This window comes from Venustampulla echinocandica (genome assembly GCF_003357145.1).
Source record: "Venustampulla echinocandica strain BP 5553 chromosome Unknown scaffold_1, whole genome shotgun sequence".
In the NCBI taxonomy this organism is placed as follows: Eukaryota; Fungi; Ascomycota; class Leotiomycetes; order Helotiales; family Pleuroascaceae; genus Venustampulla; species Venustampulla echinocandica.
The window spans coordinates 2,389,485-2,399,499 of NW_022474206.1; the positions used below are offsets into that span (position 1 = coordinate 2,389,485).

Consider the following 10,015-nt stretch of genomic DNA (forward strand, 5'->3'; position numbering starts at 1 on the left):
GTTTCCGGCGTAGGAGAGGCTGGTCCAGCGTCTTTGACCTGGACTAAGGTTGTCGCCGTGGTGGTTATCATATTTTGCAAGATAGATACCCATAAAGCTACGTGTGGAACAATACCAATGCTATTTAGTGCTACAACGCTGAACAGTGGTAGGTGCACGGAATCGGTATTATGAAGGGCCCAAACACTATGCACCAAGGCACTGTTGTGCATCCTTTTGTACCGCATAGTTGTACTTTAATGAGAAACGACGACTCCATCATATTGAGATGCTATTATTATGAGAATTCATCCACTCCGAGTAGCAATCGCTAAATCTTAAGCACACCTACCGTTTTCTGCATTTTATTGCGTAACACATCTATCCTAAGCCAACACAAACCCAGATCAACAACCTCGGCCCTGTACCCAGAATTTCTCAAGACGCGAACCACCTCGTAAACCACTCAATAGCTTGGCTCTCAGCTTTGTCGGCACACTTTAATTGAAACTCATCCTTAGGGTCTACCCTTATAGCAAACCCATGTTTTGCTCCTGGCATAACATTAACCTCGTGATCGCCCTTGTTTTTGACCTCCAGAATCTCCTTCATCGTCACGATCTGACGTGCCGACATCGCCATATCCACATTGCCAACTGCAACACTGACAGGGATCTTGACAGCCTCGATATCAGTGGGGACTTTCAGGAATGATGGGTGGGCTGTGAAGGCGCAATCGATCAATGGCTCAATTATACCTGAGGAGGAGGGGTGCTGGCTTGAGTGCCGCTGGATACGAGAAGAGGGCTTGTCGGCTGCGAGGAGGAAGGCGTGCTTGCCGCCCCAGCAGAAACCTGCAACGCCGATTTTGAGGTTGGGGGTTTGGAATGGCGGGGCGGAGGTGCGAAGGGAGCTGAAGAAAGAGATAACACGAGGATGGCACACCGAGACCCGGTTTTTGATTAAGAAGTCAATTGTGGTGAAGATTGCTCGGAGGATCCATATGGGCTTGTAGACTAAGGTTGTGAGCCAGGAGCCGGGCTTGGCGATTCGTTCCATAGCGCCCATTGATCCCGGATCCATATCATTGCCTATCGGATTTAGAGTCAAGAAATGTTCACCGTGAGGGATACAGCAGATAATAGTAGGGGACTTGCCGTTCATAAAATCAGGTACATACACAAGGAAGCCTCCTTTCTTTGCATATATATCGGCTAGCAGTCGACAGTTGGAGATTTTCCATCCAAAAGCATCGCATATTATGACGACCAATCCTTTGGGGGTTGTACCTGCTTCAGGCTCTGCAACATAGGTTGGAAAGCCGTGAATTGTTTTCTCGGAACCTGTAGGTGTTTCTGTGTGGATGGTGCCGCTGAGGCAATCGCGGCATGCCATGATGGCCGCAGGCGATTTGGGTCTCAGAGAATGAAGATCATGGACTGAAGTTGGAAACCTGGGGGACGAGCTATCTATATTACCGTATATAGCTCTCTTCAATTTTGGTATTAGATTAAACAAAGGACGGTTACTTCCTACAGCCGACGTATTTTGACGTTGAATCAGGCTGTGCCTGTTTACCTCTGTTGGACCGAATTGCATGTGCGGTGCAGGGACGGGTCTTGGCCGGGCCGGGCCCTGGGGTCTAACCAGCTCAGGCATGCAAGGCTCCGGAATGTCGTCTGTGCACAGAGCTGGCGAGGCTGCGGAAGTATGGATTAAACCGTGCTGGTCTCCTATACTCGTAAGGTTGCCGTGTTGAGATAAGAAGAAAAAATTTACTTGAGTTTAGTGTTGAAATGACCGTTTCAAACCCGCTAAAGTCTCCCAAAAACTCCCCCTTTTGGGGGCTAGGGGGTCAGGAATAATTAGGTTTATATTTGGCGGTTAAAAGGGGCATCCACCAACGTGATGACAAACAACTAGAACTTGAAATAAATAGCGAAGAAAACAGCTCACCACAAGTTGTCAATTTCAACGGGGAGGTTTGGTAGAGTTGACAACTTCAGCTTCAACCTTAATTCATGATTTTTGCCCCGAGACTCCTCGCACGTGCCAAGTGAGCAGCGCACTCGTCGCTATATCCGCCTTGAATGTCAAATACGTTGATACGTAACAGCTATTGGTTGGGTTAGGTGGTATTGTAATCAGTAGAGTTGGAGTTGGGATTGTTGAGGTGGTAGTCGGGTGCGGTATTCACTAGCGAAAGCTGAACAACAGGAAGCATAATAGGGAATATATAATATGGAATAGATAATAGGAAGCACAATAGTGAATAGACAATAGGAAGATGACCACAAGAGAATTGTGCCCTCAGCATTATCCCATGGACTCGGCAGATAATAAACTTTTCTCTGCCCTCTCTTCCTTCGTCTCTTCCTTCGACTCAGTTTTCCTCTCCCGTCGTTCCAAAAAGCCCTGGTAGTTGCAAGCATTCCATTCCACCGCTATAAACTCTCAAAGCAACGAATATATTATAGAAGAAGATATGGCAGGTGACATACCACAGCCAGGTACCCAAAAGCCAAAGGTTAACAACAGTATCCCTTCCATCCTGGGCCATAGCTCCCCAGACAACATGGCCGCTGTTCCGTTTGCGCCTGCTCCTGCGAGCCTAGGAAATAGGAAGAGGAAGGCGGATGAATATCCAGCTGGGGAGAGCGGGACGCAGAGTTACGATCCGCATTATCCCCAGTATAGTCCAAGGAAACGCTCGTCGGGCCCCATTGTTCCTGAACCCCTTATCCTCGATCCTCCTGCCTCCTCTCCAGCACTTTCTGCACCTCAGCTGTCGCTTCCAGATATACCAGAAGTCATCACTAACGAGGTAACTCCACTTCCAATATCAACCGGTAAAGTTACAGAACGAACTGATACATTGATAGTCCCTTGATGCTCTTCTTGCTTCTCTTCTGCCTCCACTACTCCCTCCTGCACCTTCTTCGATGCTTTCTGTACCTCAGTTACCGCTTCTAGATATTCCATTGGGGGGGTTTCCCTCTTTCGTCGAGCCCGAAGAAGACATCACTAATAAGGTAAGTACTTCTAATGTCAACGAGTAAAGTTACACTGCGAACTAATATATTGACAGACCGTTGATGCTCTTCTTGCTTCTCCTCTGCCTCCTGTTCCTTCTCTGGCGCTTCCTTCATCTCAGCTGCCGCTTTCAGATATACCACTGGGGGGATTTTCCTCATTCGTCGAGCCGCAAGTAGACAGCACTGATGAGGTAGGTACACTCCTAACGGGTAAACACACAACGGGCTGATATATTAATGGTCTCTTAAGTTTCATCTGCCCCCCCTACTCCCTCCTCTTCCCCCGTCGCCTCTTCTTCGTCCTGTTCCTTCCGACCTATCCGTGCCTCAGCCTCTGTTGCCATGCCTACCTTTGGGGGCCTTCGAATCTTCCCTTCAGTCACAAGAGGAGGAGGTTCCTCTGAAAGTCATTACGTCTGTCCTCCACTTAGGAGAGGAGGCGGATCCTTTGGAGGGCTGTGTAGCTCCCGCCCAGCTACCAGAGGAGGCTGCTTCAGCAGGGGAATCCACATCTTTCATCCAGCCACATGAGGGGGAAGTTTATGTGGAAAGTTTCGAAGTCTTCCCCCAGCCACAAGAGGAGGAGGAGGTTCCTTCAACTGTAAGTAGTTCCACTCTCCAACGGCAAATTTTACAACGGCTAATACCTTTGTAGCCCCCTACACCTGAATATCCGCAGGGACAACCAGACGCTGCTACTGGAGCCTTTACAGCAGTTTTTAGGGTAAGTGAAAGCTGGGCCATCACTTACTGGTCTTGCCTGACTAAGCTTTTTACAACAGTCGGTCGTAGACCCAGCGATTATCGTGGCGCAGATCGAAGATATTGTGAGGAGGACAACAGCCGCATTCGCAGGCTGGTTGACATACCACAAAAATTGTCACAGCGTAGAAGTCTTCAAGGCTGGAAGACTAGCAGAGGGGGGGATGGAGTGGATCTTTGACTGTGAACTGTACTTGGAAGATGAGTTTGTGATGGATACTCGATGCGACTGTATGTGTTAACCTTCGCTTTCATCAATAATGCACTTGCTGACTAACCGCTACAGTCTCCGCCAACTCTAAAATTTGAGTTTTAGCTACAGCAGATGAAGAGTAAGAAGACCATATTGAATAGTTGAAGCTTAAAATATTAGTACTGTTTGTGTAGTTCAGGTAAGTAGTCAGGTTAAGGATGTTCCTTTGGGCTTACCGCCCCGCTTCGGCTGGTCCTCGCTTACTCACCAACTCGCTACTCCGTAGTTTCCTCCGCTCCGCGTCACTTTCGCGTTGCTCTTATCGTCTTTCGCCGTCCTTGATACCCTCGAAGGGTTTTCTCTTTTCGACCGAAACACCACATATTTGCGCCCACAATGAGGCTGAGATTGACGGTCAAGCGTCATGGTCTCCCGGACACGCCTGTTATTTGGCACGTCGACACAAGATCGACACCAACGGTTTTCCAACTTCTCGAGCAAGTGAATGAGACCATTCCCATCGAATCATGCGATCAATGGGGTTTAGAAGATTATGCGGTAGAATTGAAAGGCAGCAATGGAACGAATTTCGAGTGCCTGCATTTTCAGGAGGTGGGCAAGGTTATGAAAGAAGATGACGAGGTTATGTGAGGACATTTGGAGCAACTCTCTGCACGACATATACACTGATGCAGCATTGCAGCATTCGCCCGCTTCTTTCGCGGGATTTGAAGATACGTCGAATATCGGGGCGACATCAGATATCGGCTGATGGTAAACACTTGGTGGATGGGCTTGCCTTTGGAAGACCGCTGTTACGAGTCTCAGCTGGGCGACCAGATATCTTGATTCCTCCGAGGAAGCGTCCAAGATTGATGATTACCGAGGATAGCGAAGATGATGAAGGCTCTATAGGGCTTAACAAAAGTGGGGAATCTGATAATGGCACTCGAGAGTTAGTTCTCCACGCGGATTTTGACGACGATGACTCTGAGGATGATGATGACTTCGCTCCTGGAGAATTCGAGGGCTCAGAGGAAGAAGAGGAAGAAGAGGAAGAAGAGGAAGAAGAGGAAGAAGAGGAAGAAGAGTTTACTCCTGTAGACGATGAATCTCTAGCTGGAGAGCTCGAGGAGGACGACGGAAGGGATATTAGTGGAGAACAAACACGATCGACGCAAAAAGAAGCAATCACAAAGTCTCTTCCTAATCCGGACGAAGTCGCGATGAACGTCGACATCAACAACGGCCCGATTGTTGATGAATCTGATAGATCAAAGATTCGTAAGTTGCACGCAGCTTTTCCTAAAGCATCCCTGGGCCTCTGCAAACATGTCTTTCGGGGTGCAAATGGAGATATGGGCGCCTCCTGGGAAGCTTTGAATCACGGGTTCCGAGCAGCCGTACCCAAGAGTGCGATAAGTGGAGTTTCACTAGGGGAATCGAGTTTTCCAATACTCAAGACACGTCCAAAGTCAAAAACGAAGTTTGTCCCTGGCGATGCCGATAGCATGGATGTTACCATGGATGAGCATCTAGATCCTGTGGTTAGCTACTACGACCAGAATGGCTTGCCAGCAGGCTCGATTGCGTCTGGAACAGCTCTATCTGTAATGGCAGAATCTGCAAAGTACTCGCCCAGTCAGCAGCCCGCAGAATCAAGGGGGCCGACTTTAGTACGGAGTAAAAAGAGCCTTGGATTTGCTGCTGGCCAGACTTCATCAATGGGCCTTACTTCAACCCCACTTCTAGATCGAGACTCCCTTGGGGGCGAAGACAGCTCAACTGGCGACTCCAGCGAAGATGAAAGTGAGGAAACCACGAGTACGAGTGGGAGCAGCGACTCATCCAGTAGTGGATCCTCCGGCAGTGACAGCAGCAGTGAATCTTCAGGTAGCGACAGTAATAATGAATCTCCGAGCGATGGTGACGAACCAGAGGAAGTTTCGAGCAGATCAACTCGAGTTACTCTACATGCCACTGAGCGCCCACTACCCACCTCGGATAACGTCAGCAAAACTGTCGAAGCTCGTCCCACTGTACTGCCATGTCACGGGAAAAAATCAACCCAGACGAGGAATGCGCGCCGCAGGAAATGGAACGCCTTGAATAAACGTTTGGCTACTGGGATTTCGGGGTCGGCAAACACGTCTTTCGAGGTGAAGGAAGTAGATGGAAGGCGAAACGAAGAAATTGAGCGGCGAAGAGAAGAGTTACTGGCTGCCTTAGCTTCCGGCGGTATTGAAGTCGGTCGGTCACCGCCGAGGAAGGCTCTGGAGGCCCCAAATGTCGAAGCCCAGTCGTCCCAGGCTGAGATACCACCGGTGGAAGCATCTAGCGAACTCCATCTCGCTTCGAAAGCGCCTGTGGGCATTGCTACTGCTCCCGAAGCACGGCATCCCACTCCGACTTTAGCAATGACTGCAAATCAGATTAATATGGACGTTGATGGAGCGCCCCAGACGGAAGTTGAAATACCTGAGGTTGCACCAACTCCAACCAACACACCCCCAATCAAGACGCCATCATCGAGACGGACGAAGTTGGATCTTGGTGCTGGAAGAAGACTGCTCTTCGGTGCTTTGGGAATGAAGAATCCGAAGACAAAAAAAGATGAGGAGAAAGCTCGAAATGACTTGATGAAAAACGTCAAGCCTCTTACCGTTACAAGGGTTGAAGAGCAGCCAGTTCCTGTCCATGGTGAAGCTGAAGACGAAGACTCGGAAGCATGGAGAGACAAAATTATATATCGAGCCGTGGAGTGCTGTCGTGATGGAATTGATTTGAGCGAGCCGCCATTTCCTTTCCAGCAGCGATGGGACCCCCAGCAACAGAGCTCTTGGTCACATGCTGGTAATCGAGGCGGCAAACGAAAGAAACACCAGAGAGATCAGCCTCAATATTATGACGATGAATCTTTATATTACAATGATCAAGCTCGCGAGTACGATGACTCTTTTTCATCGAAGAACCAAAAACGCCGCAAAAATAGGCACAATTATGCCGAAGACCAGGAGTATTTTAACCCGTTATATGACACAAGTCATCACGAAGATTCCACGAACCTACCGTACGACGAGTCCACCAAGATGGAATCCGTGCAAAATGATGATGTGAATGGAGAGGTCAGCCAGCAGCTGTTGAATGATATTCAGGATTCATCCCCTGCTGTTTGCCAAGAACCCGATGATCTGATTCCCCTTCCAGATGATATTTTGTCCCTTCCAGATCTCCAGGATGGGCATGCCAAAGTTGGAATGATAATTGCCTTCAAGCAAATCATCATGTCTGTAGAAACGAACTGGCAACCGCAAATATCGCGTTATCGGACCGCCATTGTCACCAATGTTTCAGAGAATCGCCTGCTTGATTTAATGCTTGCAAAGAGGGACCGACTGCAGTCGGATAAAATGTACGATGAGGAGACTGGCAATAGAATATATGGCAAATTCGATATGCCTGTTGATGACGAAGACGATGAGGAAGACGATGGGAGACTGAGTCTTTCGTTTGATTTGCTTGTCGAGCCTAAAGTTATTCTGAACGCTCTGATGGACACGAGCCAAGACTTTGCGATGGAAGAAGCATCCCAACAAGGAAATCAATTAACGAATCAAGATGCTGCGATTAAAAATGCATCTCAGCAAACTCATCCCCGCACAAAAGAATCCATCATACTAAGTCATGGACATCCTAGCTATGATGGATCTGGTAGTGGCGAACGTGGTCATGACGAACCTACACAAGCTCAGCTTTCTCATGTTACGGAAACGCAGCTGAGTTCAGATGCCGTACATACATACACCCTTCCGCAGAATGAGCAAACTGCCACAGGAAGCGAGATCGCAGCCCAATGGCCAAATAGTCTAGAGCAATCCGAGGAAATTGTGGCCGAGAGAGTTGAGCAAACTGAAGTAGAGTACGGTGCTACTGGGGCTAGGACTACGGGATTTATTACTCCTTTAATGGATGTAAACACTGATTCAATCGACGTGGCTCTGTCAGTGGATGGCGTCTCCGAAGATAATAGAAAGGAAATCTCACACATGATAAGGGAGGCTGGATTTCGATCGTCAATTCCATCATCTGTTGTGAGAGATATCCGTCCTAATGGCGTGGAAAGTCCGGGCGATACTGCTGTCTTCGAGAAGCTGTTGACAGACATGACAGAAATTGAGAATGATGCAGCTTATTCTCCTAAATTTACCGGACTTGGAAGTTCACCAACGATGAGGCAACATCGATTAGAGTCTCCTGAGGCATCCCGGCCAGATGCCTCGACATCTCTAGAACGATCCAAGCGAGACGCCCCAAAATCGCCACTGTACTCCTTACAGCTGCCATCAGAAGCATACGAGCCACTGCAGTCGAGCTGGCAAACCGTCGACTCGGGTGAAGATGAGGATGGAAACTCTGATGAAGACTCCCCATCCTTATCCTCCAATGAAGATGAAGGTGAAGAGGACGAGGACAACGACGTAGTTGAGAGCGAGATTGGGGCAATTCTAAAACTGGCTAGGCCGCAACAAGAAGCCACAAAGACGATGGAATGGCCGGATGACCAGGTGTCAAATCCTTCAGTTGGGGATTCGACGGGAGTAGCGAATGAGCCGGTCAAGACTAAATCGGTCAAGGCCCCAAGGGTTCCAGTATCCAAAGCGCAAGCAATATGGGAGCAACTTCAGCCGCAAAGTAACAAACCGTCTACTAGTCTTAGTGACAGCCCCAGACCTCTCTCGGTAGAACTGTGTGCTGTTGAAGATAGGCAATCCAGCGCTAGTGTTTACTATCCGAAATTATCAAGTGGATCATCATTCACAAGTCAGGTTGCGGATCATGGTCGGCAACCAGATTTCAATTTCGATGACAGCGCAGCTACAAACCCCAATACCCTCAAGGTGCCTGGTCTTGACGAAGTACAAGGCTCTGCGACTGACGCGGAACCAGAGCTCTCAAATCGAGGACGCGGCGACGTCAGTCACAAAGTCAACCATGCAAACGATAATATGGAACCAGCACTTCCAGCCCAGAAATCCGGCAATCCACGGCTAGCATCACGTACAAATTCTAGTAAGCCTTCCGAAGACCCTTCGGATGACGACTTCCCTACCTTGGAAGATATATGTTCTCAACCTCTTCCGAAAAAGGAAAAGTCGCCACCAGCAAGGACCTCCGGGGGTAAAAAGGAGAAGGGCGCCCCGTCACTCGATATCGACTTGTCGGAGAACTCTGATCAGTCTACACCAAAAGCATCTCAGAAACAGAATCAGCGTTTTGGTGCCCAACAATCTCGCCGTCATGTGCCTCAGCGCCGCGTTTCTCCATCACAAGCCACTGTTGCACGAGCTTCCCAGCCCCAAACGTCTCAAGGCCAGTTTGTCTTGCCTCAAGGCTCGCAAGTTATGGACTTGACACTGTCGACTGATGAGGAATCGGAGCCTTCCCAGGGTAGTGGGTCAGAAGATGTTCAACCTAGGCGGTTTAAGAGGTATGGTCTGGATGATGACGATCAGGATTATGATGGTGGGGAATGGGTTCCTCCGAAGGCGAGCTCCTTGCGCGGAATGGAGACGCGCAGGCGAACTAGTGTTGGTGTGAAGGAGTCTTCCCAGTCTTCTCTTCACAAGAATAAGAGGAAGACTAGCACGAGATTTTAATGGTTGTCGGAGTTAATGGTAGTATTTGCATTCAGATACCATAAGGCGTTGAGAGGGACCCGAGGAATGGGAGTTGGCCTTACTTTACCAACACTGTAGTTACCCGTGGCGAGAATCGAAGTATATTTGACGTGAAGCCAGATTTAAGAGTGAGATTTCATTTGATTTGATTTCATTTGAGATGATAAAACCAGCTCTTGAGCTCCTTGCTTTCCTCCAGAGCTTATTTCGTTCACCAGGCTGAGTCGCCTTGTCTAGTACCTAGGTACCTTCGGTGTTTCTTGCCTAGTCACGTGCCATACCCCTCCAGATTCTCGTTCTCCATCTCACACACCGCTCCTTGAGAACTATTTACTATTTCTTACTTATTACATCCCGCTCCTCCCTTG

General features: G+C 48.8%; 3 protein-coding genes across 3 annotated transcripts; 2 read left to right on the plus strand and 1 right to left on the minus strand.

The window, feature by feature from the left end:
- Positions 1 to 417: 417 nt before the first annotated feature.
- Positions 418 to 1,578, minus strand: BP5553_03311 (uncharacterized protein; the record flags this gene model as incomplete). The annotated part of the gene is made up of 1 exon (XM_032011934.1): positions 418 to 1,578. The coding sequence occupies one exon, from the start codon at positions 1,576 to 1,578 to the stop codon at positions 418 to 420; it is 1,161 nt and encodes a 386-aa protein (XP_031871627.1).
- Positions 1,579 to 2,464: 886 nt separating this feature from the next.
- On the plus strand, positions 2,465 to 4,085 carry BP5553_03312 (uncharacterized protein; the record flags this gene model as incomplete). Its single annotated transcript, XM_032011935.1, has 7 exons — positions 2,465 to 2,803; positions 2,862 to 3,011; positions 3,068 to 3,205; positions 3,265 to 3,615; positions 3,670 to 3,738; positions 3,797 to 4,007; positions 4,063 to 4,085. The coding sequence occupies 7 exons, from the start codon at positions 2,465 to 2,467 to the stop codon at positions 4,083 to 4,085; spliced, it is 1,281 nt and encodes a 426-aa protein (XP_031871628.1).
- A 280-nt stretch (positions 4,086 to 4,365) lies between these two features.
- On the plus strand, positions 4,366 to 9,626 carry BP5553_03313 (uncharacterized protein; the record flags this gene model as incomplete). The annotated part of the gene is made up of 2 exons (XM_032011936.1): positions 4,366 to 4,616; positions 4,673 to 9,626. The coding sequence occupies 2 exons, from the start codon at positions 4,366 to 4,368 to the stop codon at positions 9,624 to 9,626; spliced, it is 5,205 nt and encodes a 1,734-aa protein (XP_031871629.1).
- Between the last annotated feature and the right edge of the window lie 389 nt (positions 9,627 to 10,015).